The 15,592-nt window shown below is 35.7% G+C and overlaps 3 protein-coding genes across 9 annotated transcripts; 1 reads left to right on the top strand and 2 right to left on the bottom strand.

Annotated features, from left to right (window-relative positions):
• Window positions 1-390: 390 nt before the first annotated feature.
• On the bottom strand, window positions 391-3,155 carry LOC9301031 (cyclin-D4-1). The gene is made up of 6 exons (XM_002866624.2): window positions 2,350-3,155; window positions 2,001-2,087; window positions 1,799-1,897; window positions 1,502-1,706; window positions 1,247-1,365; window positions 391-656 (listed from the first exon to the last, which is right to left on the bottom strand). The coding sequence occupies exons 1-6, from the start codon at window positions 2,608-2,610 to the stop codon at window positions 510-512; spliced, it is 918 nt and encodes a 305-aa protein (XP_002866670.1). The 5' UTR covers window positions 2,611-3,155; the 3' UTR covers window positions 391-509.
• Window positions 3,156-6,790: 3,635 nt separating this feature from the next.
• LOC9302743 (14-3-3-like protein GF14 kappa) lies at window positions 6,791-8,973 on the bottom strand. Of its 2 annotated transcripts, none has more exons than XM_021034451.1 (4): window positions 8,138-8,973; window positions 7,836-7,958; window positions 7,148-7,264; window positions 6,791-7,026 (listed from the first exon to the last, which is right to left on the bottom strand). In XM_021034451.1, the coding sequence occupies exons 1-4, from the start codon at window positions 8,621-8,623 to the stop codon at window positions 7,006-7,008; spliced, it is 747 nt and encodes a 248-aa protein (XP_020890110.1). In that variant the 5' UTR covers window positions 8,624-8,973; the 3' UTR covers window positions 6,791-7,005. The 2 variants fall into 2 exon arrangements, with proteins under 2 accessions (XP_020890110.1, XP_020890115.1); XM_021034456.1 differs by having other exon boundaries at window positions 6,791-7,020; window positions 8,138-8,722.
• Window positions 8,974-9,771: 798 nt separating this feature from the next.
• Window positions 9,772-15,529, top strand: LOC9302744. Of its 6 annotated transcripts, none has more exons than XM_021034780.1 (21): window positions 9,774-10,161; window positions 10,327-10,381; window positions 10,462-10,588; window positions 10,712-10,800; window positions 10,903-11,051; window positions 11,153-11,409; window positions 11,496-11,801; window positions 11,875-11,962; window positions 12,051-12,156; window positions 12,278-12,549; window positions 12,633-12,753; window positions 12,832-13,056; window positions 13,142-13,332; window positions 13,446-13,613; window positions 13,711-13,816; window positions 13,929-14,063; window positions 14,163-14,315; window positions 14,398-14,598; window positions 14,703-14,897; window positions 14,980-15,051; window positions 15,139-15,529. In XM_021034780.1, the coding sequence occupies exons 2-21, from the start codon at window positions 10,346-10,348 to the stop codon at window positions 15,289-15,291; spliced, it is 3,150 nt and encodes a 1,049-aa protein (XP_020890439.1). In that variant the 5' UTR covers window positions 9,774-10,161; window positions 10,327-10,345; the 3' UTR covers window positions 15,292-15,529. The 6 variants fall into 6 exon arrangements, with proteins under 6 accessions (XP_002864956.1, XP_020890417.1, XP_020890411.1 ...); XM_021034765.1 differs by having other exon boundaries at window positions 9,774-10,038; window positions 12,275-12,549; XM_021034771.1 differs by having other exon boundaries at window positions 9,775-10,038.
• The last annotated feature ends 63 nt before the right edge of the window (window positions 15,530-15,592 follow it).

The following is a 15,592-nucleotide window of genomic DNA, read 5'->3' on the forward strand; positions in this document are numbered from 1 at the left end:
TTATCAATAAAATATTGGGATTTTGGAGTTTTGTTGATAAAGGTATAAAACACAAAAAGCTCCATAAAACAACTTAACTTTGGTCTCTTACGTCAACTTTAAGTCAAAGACTTCTGTTCGTGGGCCCAATTCCAGGCCCATTAGTGCGATGCGCGCTTTATCTCACAACGACATCGTTTGAATTAGAAATAAAGTCAACTCTTAACGCTTGACACAACCGATACGGTTTTTTTCCCGCTATATTTATTTGGCGGGAACCAATTAAAAAAAATCCCTGTTTTCTTTTCTTTCCTCTGTTTGCTATTTCCTACCAACAAAAAATTCTTAATAAAATCCATCCCAATTTATTTTGCAGAGTATTACCAAAGCTATTAACAAAATAAATATTGGAATTGATACATTTTTATTTATTTTTAAAATTTTGCTTTGAATATTTTCCTCTTTCTCTCAATCTCTCATCAGATATCATAATGATAATAATAATTTAAGAAAAAAAAAACAGAGAAAATCTAAGAAAGATGTGTATAAGAAGAAGAAGAATCATGGGTCTTAAAGCTGAAACAACAAGCTGATACTTCTAAAACCCCATTGGGTGTTTGTGAACATAAGCCTGAACCATCACTCCGTATCATTTCCCCAATCTTCTTCACTCTCTCCTGCAACACAGTTTAAGCAATAAAAGGAACCACAAAGTTTAAAGCTCGACACTTTTGTTTTTGTCTCTTGAACACAAACACAGATACAAGCATCTTATCAGCTTTTTCGGGTGTAGAAAAAATAACTAAATGGAAACCATTTTGGATTGCAAGATCAAATCAGAATCAACTTATACCACAACATGTTTTGTGGGGGCAGATTGGTTTTAGATGTGACTAGAGAGTGTTGTGCAGTGAGTGAGTGTGTGTGAGAGAGAAAGAGTCACAAGATCCACAGCTAGAGAATAATTTAATTTAAAGTGGTCTTTGGTCTATACTCTCCACCCTTAGTTTTGGAAGTCAAAGGATTCAGACCCATTAACCAGTTTCTCTTTTTTTGTTTCTTTTACTTTTTAGAAATATAATTACACATGTGTATGCAATGAATAAGTTAGTGCACACACATAAACATAAATGTGTCATCTTTAATGAGTTCAAACTTCTCCACAACTGGCATTTCCTTGAAATTGAACTACCAAAGGCTGCTTTATAAGTGTGTGTGTGTTTGGTATTAAAAAAATAGATTCATGAGTTTGGTGGATTGTTTTTACCTTTTGAAGTAGTGAGAAAAGAGGAGAGTTGTCAAAGTGTACTGTGTGCAATTCTCCAGAAACAGAAAGTGCCACAGCAGCAGCAACTTCAGAAGGTCTAAACTCCATAAAGTCAATACCTGCTCACTCGACACACCCACCATTTTAATCCAAATTCATAAAAAGCAAAAGTGAAAAAAAAACCAAAAACCCAAAAAAGCACAAAAACAAAAGTGGTCAAGAAAATAAAACATAAAGGAGAGACTTTTTTTTCACCTTTGGTTGTGCTGGCTATCACTTGTAGTGATCTGGATATCAATGTGTTGGATGGTTCTTGATCACATTTATTCATCTTTCTCAAGAAATATCTTATGTATGAGCATGGAGTTATTGCTCTCAATCTCCATTTCAATCTGTTCAGCACCAAAAGTTCCATTCTTTGGATTGATTTAGCCTCAAACACAAACTGAGGATCTCCAACCTGTTCCAAAAATGTGATCAAACCGCAATCGATTCAAGACATTATCGGGTCGAATAGAATATCTCGACAATTTAACGAGTTTTGAGGAGAACCTGAAGATCAATTAACATTGGAACTTCAGTTTCTTCAATTTTGGCTGCCAAGGATAAACAAGCCACAGCCAACAACTGCAATATCCAACCTTTGCCACTCTACAAGAAGAATCACAAATCAAGAAGCTAAAAAGTGGGACTTTTAGATGAATGAATGGCTAACAACATTCTCAATCACTTAGTTTAAGTAATGTGAACTTACAGGCAGATCATGAACCGATAAGAATCGATCCAAGTAGTTCATTGATAAGCAAAAACACAATGGTCCAAACTGGTGTTCCTTACAAGCCTGTTGTAATCAGAACAGGAGAAACATCAATCAGAGATCTAAAACACTGAGATTGAAGTGTGAAAGATCGGAATTTGAGCATCAGATTTCACAGATTGAAGACAAAACCTCTCTACCTGTTCTGCATAGGCCTCTGATCTAATAGACATAGCAACACACTCTTTATATTCAGATCATTCATCAAAAGGAATGTGATTTTCACAATTTGAGCTTATAAAGATGATTCAAAATCCGAATTTCAAAATTAAATAGAAAATCAGACCTTCCAAATCCAATTGAGTGCTTCTCTTCTTCCAATATTCAAATCCAAATCTCCACTTCTGAGTCTCTTGATGTAATCATCACTTGGCAAATGCTGCTTCTCCTTCTCCACCATCTCTTTGATAAACTCTTCACTCTCCGATTGAGATAAACCCATCTGAGGAAACGGAGTTTTGTCAACAATCATGCCCTTGTCTTCATCATCATCAACGTTGGTCTCTGTACATAAAAGACTCAGTTCTAGATTCTCTGTCTCTGCCATTATAACAGAGTGTTCATAAGAAAGAAAAATTGATCCTTTTGTTTGTTTGTTTGTTTGTAATCGATCTAAAAAGAATTGTATCGTTAGGAAAATTGGAGAAGGATTGTCATCTAGAGATTGGGGAAGGGAAAGAAAAAGATTGGGTCTTTGTTTTTCTATATGCCCTCGTGGAAGGGGTTTTTGTTTTGGGGTTGAGGGTAAAAATTAAAAATTAAAGGGTGAAGCTTTTCTTTTTTTATTGAGGAAGTTAAGAAATGTGGTTTTTAGGGTAAGTTGGAAATGTGTGAGAGACTGTTCATATATAATGGTGAAGAAGATGAAAAATAGAAGATAAAATTTGAAGATTTTAGAAAGTGAATTGACTATCATGGTAACAAATGTTCCTTCATTGGAAAATTTATGAAAATGTGGTAGGAAATTAAGGTGAAGATTGAAAAGTTAGTTGGTTTTATTCGTTGTATTTTCGTTTTTAGATGATCATTCGAGTAAATATCCGTTGGTAGTTCGGTATCAGATTCGCGCCAAATATTTTTCGGTCCTTTGAACGAAGTCAAAGGTTTACATTTTTGTATATTCAATACTAAAATATTGAATGTTGAAAGAGTAATCATGGTATGTATATGTTTTTACATATTATTTGCCATTTCATAATTTTATTCGAAGTTTTAATTAAAAATGAATGTATAAAGTTTGACTAATAGTTTAACACAGTATAAATTCTGTAAATTTTAGAAAATATTTTTTAACAAAACTGTTTGACTAAATAATGCAATTTGATATTATGATCGAAATATTCGCTGAACCATGATATTTTATTTTCAATATCCCATATTGAACAAAATAAAATTGACCCAAACAAACTAATGTAAATTCATGCCATAAATAAAAAGATGTTTTAAATGTAATTTTTGGCTCAAAAATCAAAATCCATCTATAATGATATTTGATCCATTTGCTCTGGTAGATCTTTGACCACTGTTTTTGACTCTAGGGTCACTTTTAGACACAATAATTTCAATTACTACATCATTGCATATACCTTTGAATGAAAAAAGCAGACTGTATATTTGTATAAGAACCACGTCATATACTAATTTAAGTTCAAAATATGGTCTTTGTTTCTTACACATTATGGTCTTTCTTTAATATGGTTTTAGTTTACCAAAATATACTGTCTTCTGTTTTACCCAACTTATAAGATTAACTATAAGGTCTTTAATATTTATAAAACTACTTCTTTTTGTTCTCTTGCAAGTGGAGGTCAAGTCTTCTAAGCCACAACTAGTGCTCTATCACCTCCAAAGATTCTACATTAGTATATTTGTAAGGTGATTAGTAATTTTTTTGGTTTGATAAATAGTAATTAGTATTTTTTTCTACCACTTGAAAATAAGCACTACGCGACGAGTTGCGTGAAAACACCACACAAGAAAATTTCTTGCTTGAAGTTACATTGCAAATGGTCATCGAGCCATTGGTTTCAACTTTTTTTTTTTTTTTTTTTGTTTTTTTTTTTGTTTTCATTGGTTTCAACTTTCAACTACTATGGAATGAAACATTGATTCGTTATCATTTTAGGGTTTTAACGGTCTTATTATGTAGGAAGAAAATAAATTAAATTACACAAATTTTCATTGCAATTACTAAGAAATTTTTCGTTGAAAACAGTTATTATACTTTTTTTCATACAATTGAAGTGTTACTTTCAAAAATCAAGTTTCATTCTATATAATTTCTATTATTCTTACAATTTTCATATTTTCTCGTTTCTTCATTACGAGTTTTAAAGTAGTTTTCAATAAGAGATAACTACGACCGCAAGCATGTTTGATGTTTTGGTTTGGAGAATTTTATAAGACAAAGAAATGAAAATCAAATCACGTGTGAGCTGATAAACCTTGATGTTTTTTAACAGTCTTTGATTATCTTTTCGGGTAGAGCGGTGAGAAGAAACAAAAGTTTAAGTTAAAGTAAAATAAGAGTGAAGTGTTTTTTCGAATTAAACTAAAAAGACTCACTCTTTATGATTTTTATTTTCTTTCATGCATGCAAATGCCAGACAAAAGTGGTCCAAGTGCACTTTTGATGTTTTGCTTCTCTTTGTGTGTTCTGAGATTTTAACTTGTAAGTTGATGCCTCTTTCTATATAACTCTTTTTTTTTTTTTTTGTATAGTTGAATATATAATTCGTGTTTTATGCACGCCTATGTCAACTTAAACAAAACATTTTGCTCGAGTCACATGGCCTGATGGTTCAAATCCGATGTTTAGATGTTTTTTTTTTTTTTGGGTAGGATTTATAATGTAAATGTCCCCGCTCGGCCAAGAAGGCACACCCCCGCCCGGCCATAGATCCAACTTCGAGAATTTAGTGATATTCGCAATGCAGCTTACTATTTACGTCGCCATTTTATTCTAGTTATAGTTTATGTTTCTATGTTTTTTTTTGTCATGTGACAATTTGTGTAACTGTAATATGTTACAATTTGTCATCAATTGTTTACATTCTTAACAAAAAAAATTAGATAACTTGCATCAAATTACATATCCCATCCAAAACTGAAATTAGCCGTGTTAATCATATTTTTGTGTGTTTTGTCTACCATCATTTGATTTTTGGTAATTTGTTAGTCATTTTCTTTGATGTTTCGTCTAGCAATTGGGATATGTTAGTCATTTTTTTGTGTGTGGGAGATGGATATGGATGTTGATCGTCAGGGTCCAAGTTAGCATAATTATAGTGTGTTTGGACTAGTGACGTTTGATTTGGACAGGGGTGTTGTTAGGTTTGTTAATTATTTATGTGTGTTTCGTCTAGCAATCATTTGTTGTTTTAACGATTAGGGATCAAGTTAGTAATTTTAGTGTTTCGACTATCGATCGTTTGGTTAGGGCGATTAGATTTGTTAGTCGTTTGTGTGTCCGTCATTCCTCTACCACACACGCCCATCTGCACAGTCTACACATACACACATTCACCCTATACATACATCTATTATGTTGCATACACACGTCCCCACTATTTCTCATTCACATCCTATACACATCTATACATTTCCATGTCACCAAAGAAAAAAGACATGTTACGATCGTTTTATATACAGTCTGGCTAACTTCAAAGGCTGTCCAAGCAGAAGATGGAAAGCTCTGGACACAACCCTAGGCTTCGTTTTCCTTCACTACCACTCTGCAAAATTAGTCAAGATCAATTTTCATTACAATCCTTTCTTCCGATTGTCTACATTTGTTGCAGATGTATTAATTACGTTTACTTTAAAAATCCAAAAATCTTTTTAGACAAAACCTTTATTCCTTTGCTTTCACAAAAACTAAAAACCCATTCTATGTTTCCTAGACAAAACTCAGAACACCATAGATCTCACATCATTGAAGTCAAGACAACATGATATATAATTAAAGTCTTAAAGACACATACAAATAACTAAAATCAGTTTACTAAACAACAAAACAGAGTCATGACAGCTAAACAGAGCATCTGAATGTTTTTTTTTGGTAAACATGTGAAGAAGAGCATCTGAATGTTTGTTGAACTCCACAAAAACATATTTGAAAGATGAGAAATAGTGTAGTTAATAGGGGAATCTTAGAATGGTAAACAAACTACAGGAATTCATTATTAGGGCAGAGTATTTTGCCTTGTATATATGCCTTCATATTCGTTTCTCTCTCGGCTAATGAGAATTATAGATAAGTTCGAGTGGAGAACTCAAGAACAGAACTAAAAGAATCAAAACAGTGTGTATTCGACATATGTGAAATTATAAGAGAATTAAGATTTGTGACCGAAGAAAGGAGGTACTTATAGAGTCATAATCAGCGATTTTTACGATAAAATATTACATCAGACGGTCGGAAAAATGTTACCGTTTCACAACGTTATTGTTCAGTCTTGATGATTTAAGTTGTCTAATTTCCTCTTCTTTTTCTGTTACTTCTCCGGTCCTTCTTTCAGCTATTTCTCTGATCTATTCGAGTTTCAATTATACTACTAGAAAGCAAATTCTTAAAAACAACTGAACTAAATATATCAAACCGTAAAATTGACCACTCATACGTGAAATCATGTTTTCGTCTACAAAGCTACACGCATCGTTTCATCACTCAGGAAGGAACTCACAATCCAAAGCTTGGGACACTGTTACTCGTTTGAGATATAAAATTTTGAAAAAGAAGAAGCAAAGATAAGGATAAATTACCAAACAAAAACAGAGTTGGTACAGAGCAGCAGATAACACCAAAGCTGTGCACATAATCTGTCATAAAAAAACAAACTTTTCTTTTCGACAAGTTTTACAGCAAAGGGAGTTGGACTCACTCAGGTTTCCGGTTATGGTTGCAGAAACATTACATAACCGTCTTTCTTCCATTAGACCTTCAGGCCTCATCCATCTGCTCCTGAATAAAGCAGTGGATCGTTGAGTTTTGGGGTGTTATTATCCAAATAGTCTTATAAGAGTATCAATATGCGAGTTTCTAGTGATGCGATTGAATATGAAAAGTATAGAATTGGACAAACCTGCATATCGGAGGTCCAAAGGGTTAGATTGTCCCTCAGCAACTGCATGATGAGAGTACTGTCCTTGTATGACTCCTCTCCCAATGTGTCCAGCTCAGCAATGGCTTCTTCAAAAGCCTATACAGGTGATGAATCCAACAAGAACAAGTTAGAAATGCAATGATCATATATCTCTTTAGTCTCATTAAATCTTTGTATATGTGATGCATGAGATGTTCCGGATTCAGCATGCACCAAAATCCCAATGATTCTACTCAATCTCGTATGCATAATGTATGAGATCTTGTGGTTGGTTCTAAAGTCCCGTCATTTTAAGAGATTCTACTGACAAAAGGAATGATTTGTTTAATGTGAAGAAGGTTAGGTCAAAAAAGTTGAATAAAAAGAGGACTTTACACTTTGCAGAATGTCTTTTTCTTTAGAATCTCTGTTCATTAAAAAGAAGTGGGTCCGTTCAGAAAAAAAGAAAGAGTTACTTTTTGTAAACAACTTCTCTATTTCTGGTTAAGGTTTCAAAATCAATCCAACACAAAAGATGGGGACAATAGGAATAGTAAAAACAAGTGGCCAGTTAGTCACTCAAAACATCAAGCAAAAAAACTCTTCCTAACCAAAACTTAAGACAATGATCAGACAGAGAAACTCTAGTTGAAAAAAACATGCAGTATATAGGATGAAGAAAGAGTACCTGTTTGGCCATGCTACAAGCTTTCTCTGAAGAGTTGAGAATCTCGTAGTAAAACACTGAGAAATTGAGAGCCAGACCCAGCCTGATCGGATGTGTTGGTGCTAGATCAGCAACCGCAACGTCCTTCAAAACAAAAACCCATGAATGAGCAAAAGTACATATTTTCAGATATAGCTGAGTTCTTTAAAAGAAAGACAGATTACGGAAGCAATTGATAGCTCTTTACTTCTCACGATGATCTGAATCAATACAATAGCTTAATTCCAAAACCAATTCAAGGATTAATGAAGTCAAACATATACCTGAGCAGCTTTGTAAGCGATCATAGTATCTTCCGCAGCTGTTTTCCTCTCATCACCAGATTTAAACTCAGCCAAATAACGATGATAATCTCCTTTCATCTTCAAGTAAAAAACCTTAGACTCACTAGCAGTAGCTGAAGGAATCAGATGCGAATCAAGCAACCTGAGAATTCCAGAACAGATCGAAGAAAGCTCACTCTCAACTTTAGATCTGTAATCCTTCACAAGCGACACGTGTTCTTCGTTCTTCCTGCTCTCTTCCTTTTGCTCAATCGAAGAAACGATTCTCCATGCCGCACGAAGAGATCCAATCACGTTCTTATACGCGACGGAGAGAAGATTCCTCTCTTCAACGGTGAGTTCACCGGCCGGTGTTGCTCCACTTACGAGCTGCTCCATGAATTGAACCATCTCTTCGTAACGCTCAGCTTGCTCAGCAAGCTTCGCCATGTACACGTATTGATCTCTGTTTAACGTCGTCGCCATTAGAGAAGAAGATCTCGATTTTTTAATTTTCTTTTAGATTTCGCCGGAAAAGTTTTGAAATCGGAGGAAATTTCTGAGAGAAAAAAAGAAATTGAGAAGAAGAAAAGAAGAATAAAAAGCCTCAAAGCCGAGTCATAATGAGCTGTAAAAGGAAATTCTCTTCACTCGCGCGTGATTAACACTCTCTTATAAACGATGCCGTTGCTTGAAATAAGCGTTAATAGCGTGAAACGCACGTGGCGGGTGTGAGGCGCGTGGCTAGGGTTTTGGTTTTTTGATAAGAGCGAGTGGATGGACGATAATAATTTAGTACGTCAGCTTCCCCCACCAGTGTCAACTGTTCAAAGTCAAATGTTATAACATGGGCTTTTGATTAGGCCTTTATGGGCCTTTAGTAAGCCCGTTAAAGCTATTACCTTGCTGGCTAAGCAAATGCGTTTTCGGCGTGACCTGGACACAACTCATGCGGTCGGAGAAAAGGCATATGAAGACAAGAAAAAGTTGTCTAAATTCTTTCGGTTGATATTAGTTTCTTTCTTTAATTTTTAGATTAATTTATTGATAAAAGAAATTAATTAGATGTCAATTTCCAATACCTCAAATTTAAAACCGCGGATCAAATTAATTGAATTCGTTTTTATGGTTTTTATTTGTTGATTCATTGTGTTTCAATAAATGAGAATTGATGAAAAATATGCTCCATTAATTTGATTAGTCAAATGAGATAATTGAGACCCGGCAAGACATTTGGTAGGCATGGAAAAGAAAAAAAAAATATAGAGTTGGTTAGTCAAATGCGACCAAATCATTAGAACGAAAATCTGAATGACTCATCTTTTTAATATTTGTAAGTTGTTTAGATTATTGGGTTTACTAAATACTCGTAATTCTTTTTATTATAACAAAAAAAAAAACCAAAATTCTCAAAAAAAAAACAATAATGCTAATTGATTCTTCGATACACGCACCGTCACGCGCGCATAACGTTGCCGTTATGGAGAAAGAAAGGGCGTATCTCCACTTGCCACGTCAGAATTACGGTAAGCGTAAATTAAAGTCTCCGTCACCGTCAATTGACGTCTCCATCCAACGCCGCTCTTCTTCTCCACTCTCACCGTATATATTTTTTTCCTTTGATGGCGCAACTTTTTTACTAAACTCTCATAAAAAAAAAATGGAAGATTAAAAAAAAAAAGAAAGAGAAAGAAATATACGATCTTCAACGATCTTCCATTTTCGTTCTTCATTGTGAAATTCAAGTCCAATGACTGTCACTGGTGGAATTTTCCCTCTGTAGTCACTTTGGAGAAATTTTACCAGTTTGTTCTACTGGAAAAATATCTGGTTTCACACTTGTGTTGACTCTCTCACTGGAAAAAAAAATAAAAATCTCCGAAGAGTCTTCTCTGGGCAGTGTAAGTAAGCTAATGCATTAACATTTGTGGTTTTGATAAAGTAGATCGATTCTCCAATTTTGTGAGTTTCCGTTCACGATTTCGCTTTCTTTCATGTCAATTTCGTGAAAGAGAGAGCAAAAAGTAATCCTCATTTTTCTCCATTCTCTTTTTGCCGTTTCACTAGAATTTCGTTTGATTTCGTTTCCAGATAAATTTCAGTTGCTATGTTTTAGGGATTTCACTATTGAACTGCGATTTGATTGTTGAATGTGGATGAAATTTTTGATAATTTCTTCTGAAATTTAGGGTTATAAGGTAAGGAGCAATGTTCAGGGAAGCTGGCTTGAGAAGCTTAGGAGAGGTACGAACAAAATTTTATCTGCATTTTCGATTTTGTTTTGATTTTGCTGTAACTAATTGCTTGTTTTAAGATGTTTATAGGATGTTGGTTCGAGGTGGACGATTGGTAATCGCAAATTGGATGCTAAGAAAACTGTTGCCAATTCTGGTCATGGTTTTGGATTCAAGAGTGCTCCTCCATTGTCTTCAGTAACTAAACCCGTGAGAGGTAATAACAATGGTGGTTCAAGTTCAGACATGGACATTGCTTCTGATTCAGATGAAGAGATATTCGAGAGGCAACACTCTCCTCAAGATTATAGAATTCATGTTGGTTTGCCTCACGTGGCAGCTCAAAATGGACTTGGACGTAATGGTGCTAAGGTCTTTGGTGCTGCTGATGAGTTATCAGACTCAGCTACAAGCACTGAAGTTTCATATGTACTTTACTTTTATCCCTGCTTCTGTCTTGTTTTCCTTTACCGCTTCTAAAAGATTATGGTACTTCGTATATATGTTCTGATTTGATTATAATGTTTACAGGAAGCAGAAGCTTGTGGTGTGCGGAATAATATATCTTCGCATAATGAATGTGAAAGAAGAAATGTTGAGGGTGGAACTTCAGGAAGGACCCAGAACGGGACTAGCACTTCAACAAGTTCATTGCCTCGCTTTCCCACCTTTCATGCGAGGTTTGAGTTACATAGCTGAGTTATATTTTGCTTTCTTGTTTTTTTTTTTTTCATCTCTGTAATTATTCATTCCTTCATTTTTTTGTGTGGTTTGAATGCAGTGAGCAAGGTCCATGGTCTGCAATGATTGCCTACGAAGCCTGTGTGCGGTTATGTCTTCATTCATGGTCAACGGATAGTGTCAGCGAGGCTTCTTACTTCCTGAACAATGAATGCACCATAATGAGGAATGCATTTAGTTTGCAGAGGTTTTTCCTTCATTCTGAAGAAGAGTTACTGGGAAAGGGACCTTCTGAGTTGGTTACCGAGACATCTGCTCCAAAATCTAAGAAGAATATCGGAAAAATTAGACTCCAAGGTTTGTATCTTCTTATCCTCCCACTGCATTTTATCACTTACAAGAAATTGCAGTAGTTGTGCTTACAAGAGTTTGATTTTGTACAGTTCGTAGAATTAAAATGGGATTAGATCCACCACCTGGTTGTAACATTGCAACACTGACGGTCTCCAAGGAAAAGCTCGATGTTGTTCGTCAGCATATTGTGGAACTGAATTCGACTTTATCTTCTGGATGGAAAGCAGCGAGGAAAGTTCATGTCACTCCCCAAGTTCCTCTAAATGGTTCACTTTCGCGTCAAAGTTTGGCTTACATGCAGGCTGCTGCTCGCTACCTTAAGCAGGTCTCAAAGGCCGTTAAAAACGAAATTGTTACGTCTCACACTGGACCGCAAACTTATGAAGCAGTACAAGGTATTGCATTGTACTTTGGACATAACTCATTGTCTTATCATGGTCATAGATTTTTGATTATTTCTGTTTTCAGAAACATATTCATGTTCATTGAGGTTAAAGAGCTCTGCTGAAGATGATCAAATTAAGACGCAACCTGGATCTGGCGAAACGTTTATTTTGTATGTGCCCTTGTTTACTCACATGATGTTTAAGGATCATTCTTTCTATTCCTTTCTTTGTGGATCTTAATATTCTTTTCTCTTGTAGCTTACCAGATAGTCTTGGTGATGATTTGATTATTGAAGTTCGAGATTCAAAGGGGCAACTTCTTGGTCGTGTCGTAGCTCAGCTAGCAGCTATAGCTGATGATCCGGTAAGCTTCTCTCTCTCTCTCTCTCTCTCTCTCACACGCATTATGTTTTCAGATTACTGATTCCATTGGACGATGAAGCTGAAGATCTGATGTTTTTTCTTTTTTTTTTTTTCTGAAGCAGAGTGAAAAACTGCGATGGTTGCCAATATATCATGAACCAGAGCATGAACTAATTGGGAGAATCCAACTTAGTTTTAGTTACTCAAGTAGTTTAGATGAAAAAACAAAGTGTGGGTTGGTGGCAGAAACTTCAGCGTATGATCTTGTCCTAGAGGTGGCTATGAAAGCAGAACGATTTCAGCGAAGAAATTTATTGTTTAAGGGCCCGTGGCATTGGATGATAACTCGATTTGCATCCTATTACGGGGTTTCAGATGCATACACTAGATTAAGGTAATCATTGAGTGACTAAGAATGGTTTTAGTGTCTTAAAATTCTGTTGCAGTAACTAAACGATGTTTTGTGAGAACTTGCAGATATCTTTCTTATGTCATGGATGTCGCATCGCCTACCAAGGACTGTCTTGATCTGATACATGATTTTCTATTCCCTATTTTAATGACCAGCAACCACAAGGCTGTATTGAGTCATCAAGAGGTGAATTAGCTTTGATCATCAAATTGTTATCTTTTCAGTATTCAAGTAGCTTACTTCAACCTTTGGTCCTTTGGTCAGAATCGATTACTTGGGGAAATTGACGAACAAATTCAGCAGATTCTTGCTTCAGCATTTGAGAATTATAAATCACTTGATGAACTGTCTTTCTCCGGGATGAAAGATGTTTTTGAGTCTGCTACGGGGACTCCAGCACCTGCTATAGAATCAGCTGTCAAGCTCTATGGTCTTCTCAACGATGTATTAACCCCCGAGGCACAGTTGAAACTCTGCAGATACTTTCAGGTATTAATCAAACTTTTATCTGTTTTCTTAACCATCTTTTTCTTGAGTTGTATATGTGATTTATCACCTATGAAAATTTCTTCAGGCGGCTTCAAAGAAGAGGTCAAGAAGACATTTATTGGAAACAAACGATTTACTTAACAACCGTAGTGAAGGTGTACCAATTGATCCCATGGCGCTTCCAGTTTCTTATCAAAAGATGAAGTCTCTAATCTTAATTCTTAAAAATGAAATATCCACTGACATAGCGATCCATAACTGCAATGTGCTCCCAAGGTTTGTTTAAGACTCAAGCCAAAGATTTGCAGCATATATGTTAACTCAGATATCTACGGTTTGATTCTCAATTTATCTTTCTAATGATTTTCTCTCTGTTAACTATCAAACAGCTTTATAGACCTTCCAAATCATTCAGCGGCAATATATAGTGTTGATCTCTGCAATAGGCTCCGGGAATTTCTTCTCGTATGGCCTCCTCCTGGACCATCCCCTGCGGTTGTTGATCTAGTTATTACAACTGCTGACTTTCAGAGAGATATCTCTAGCTGGAACATAAAGTAAGTCCACTAGTAAAACTATTTTTAAACCCCTCACATTTTTTTAATACATTCCTGTTACTGATAGGCACCTATATATTGTCTTGTCATGTTGCAGTCCTATTAAAGGTGGCGTTAATGCCAAGGAGCTTTTCTATTCATATATCACAACCTGGATTGAAGAGAAAAGACGAGTTTTATATGAACTCTGTAAGCTAGAGACGGTACTAATCCTGCAACTGAGTTCTTCCAAGTTTAATTATATACTGCAGAAGGTAGAGCATTTTAAAGCCCTTCCTCCATGCAATTGAATTACATTATGTCTGTTTTTTTCAGGCAAAAGCATGTGGTGAGATTCCGGGATTGACTTCTCCTTTTGTCGATGAGATGTATGAGAGACTCAATGGGACACTTGATGAATACGATATCATCATTAGGCGTTGGCCAGAATACGCAATATCCTTGGAGAAAGTAAGCGAAACAGAAAAGACTTCTTTCAAGTCCAATCACATGTTATGCTGTTGTTTTATGGATCGTAATTCAAGTGCTGTTGTTGTTCCATGGAAAAAGGTTGTAGCAGACGCAGAGAAGGCAATAGTTGAAGCCATGGAGAAACAATTTACTGAGATTTTATCTCCATTAAAGGAAAGTAAAATATTTGGCCTGAAAATTGTCAAGAAATTCACCAAAGGCACACCTAATCCTTATTCTGTTCCAAACGAGGTATGTTGCTTATTGTAATTTTGCAAGTTTTTTTATGGATGTAAGAGGAGAAGACATTCACGCCATTTTGGTAAAATTTCAGCTTGGAGTTCTTCTCAACTCAATGAAAAGAGTGCTTGACATTTTACGCCCGAGTATAGAGAACCGATTCAAATCTTGGAATTCATATATCCCTGATGGAGAAAACAGAGTCTTGGGAGAGCGGTTAAGTGAGGTGACAGTATTGTTAAGATCCAAATTCAGAAGTTATATGCAAGCGCTTGTGGAGAAACTTGCAGAGAATGTATGTACTCTCTAGTTATCTTCCAAAAATTCAATTATCTTCTGGTTTTTGTTCTCACAGCCACCTTTGTTGAAATCAATTTCTTGATCTCGTTATGTTAACAGACGAGGGTACAAAGTCACATGAAGCTAAAGAGCATCATCCACGACTTAAGGGAAACCACAGCGGAACCGGATGTTAGAAACAGAATGACAGCACTGAAGGATTTGCTAGACAAAACCATCGATCATCTACACGGTGTTTTCTTACCCGATGTGTTTGTATCAATCTGCAGAGGAATTTGGGACCGATTGGGACAGGTAAGAGACATCATTACATTTCATTACACCGGTTGTTTTTGTCTTCTGCATTTACCTTCACTGTTCTGTTCGTTCTTTTCAGGATGTGCTTCGTCTTTTGGAGGATAGGAAAGATAATGTGACTTGGCACAAAGGCCCGAGAATCGCAGTTTCTGTAAGTTTTGTTTGAAACTCTTTCGGGAACTGTAATAAAAAAATGTTCGTTGCCTTTTTTTCTTATCTTATTCTTTAATAACTTTAGGTTTTAGATGAGATGTTTGCGACACAAATGCAAAGCTTGCTTGGAAACGCTTTGAAGCCAGAGCACTTGGAGCCACCGAGATCAATGATGGAACTCAGGTCTATGCTATGCAAAGATTCTACGGATTACAGAGAAGGAGGCTACAGCTACTAGTACCAAACATTGTGAGCCGGTGAAGAATCTGGTTCTTTTTGTTTTACTATGTTTGGTTCATTGATATGGTATGGCATTGCAAAGTTTAGATTCTTTGAACCAATCAAATGTAGTTAAAAGAAGGCGGGCGGGTAAACAGAGAGTTTAACTGTACTGTATGTAGTAAAAAAGTTGAACGAAAGAAGAGAGAGAGATTCACATGTTGTATAATTGTTTTGGAACGGACCCGAGTTTAGTCGTTGAGTCTGGTTAAACGCGTTAGAGTCGGTTTTTAAAATGCGCGTGTTAACGTCTCTTAGTT

Source organism: Arabidopsis lyrata, assembly GCF_000004255.2.
Source record: "Arabidopsis lyrata subsp. lyrata unplaced genomic scaffold ARALYscaffold_8, whole genome shotgun sequence".
NCBI lineage: Eukaryota > Viridiplantae > Streptophyta > Magnoliopsida > Brassicales > Brassicaceae > Arabidopsis > Arabidopsis lyrata.

What these genes read in the sequence shown, in the direction of transcription:
- LOC9302744 (XM_002864910.2), top strand. Translation starts at nt 10,346, where the DNA reads ATGTTCAGGGAAGCTGGCTTGAGAAGCTTAGGAGAG. An exon ending in TTTCCCACCTTTCATGCGAG is followed by an intron (nt 11,052 to 11,152) that starts GTTTGAGTTACA and finishes GTTTGAATGCAG; the next exon opens with TGAGCAAGGTCCATGGTCTG. An exon ending in TCTGGCGAAACGTTTATTTT is followed by an intron (nt 11,963 to 12,050) that starts GTATGTGCCCTT and finishes TTTCTCTTGTAG; the next exon opens with CTTACCAGATAGTCTTGGTG.
- LOC9302743 (XM_021034451.1), bottom strand. Translation starts at nt 8,623, where the DNA reads ATGGCGACGACGTTAAACAGAGATCAATACGTGTACATGGCGAAGCTT. An exon ending in CTTGTAGCATGGCCAAACAG is followed by an intron (nt 7,265 to 7,835) that starts GTACTCTTTCTT and finishes TCACCTGTATAG; the next exon opens with GCTTTTGAAGAAGCCATTGC. An exon ending in TTTGGACCTCCGATATGCAG is followed by an intron (nt 7,027 to 7,147) that starts GTTTGTCCAATT and finishes TGCTTTATTCAG; the next exon opens with GAGCAGATGGATGAGGCCTG.
- LOC9301031 (XM_002866624.2), bottom strand. Translation starts at nt 2,610, where the DNA reads ATGGCAGAGACAGAGAATCTAGAACTGAGTCTTTTATGTACAGAGACC. An exon ending in CACTCAATTGGATTTGGAAG is followed by an intron (nt 2,088 to 2,349) that starts GTCTGATTTTCT and finishes TGATTACAACAG; the next exon opens with GCTTGTAAGGAACACCAGTT. An exon ending in TTTTCTCACTACTTCAAAAG is followed by an intron (nt 657 to 1,246) that starts GTAAAAACAATC and finishes ACTGTGTTGCAG; the next exon opens with GAGAGAGTGAAGAAGATTGG.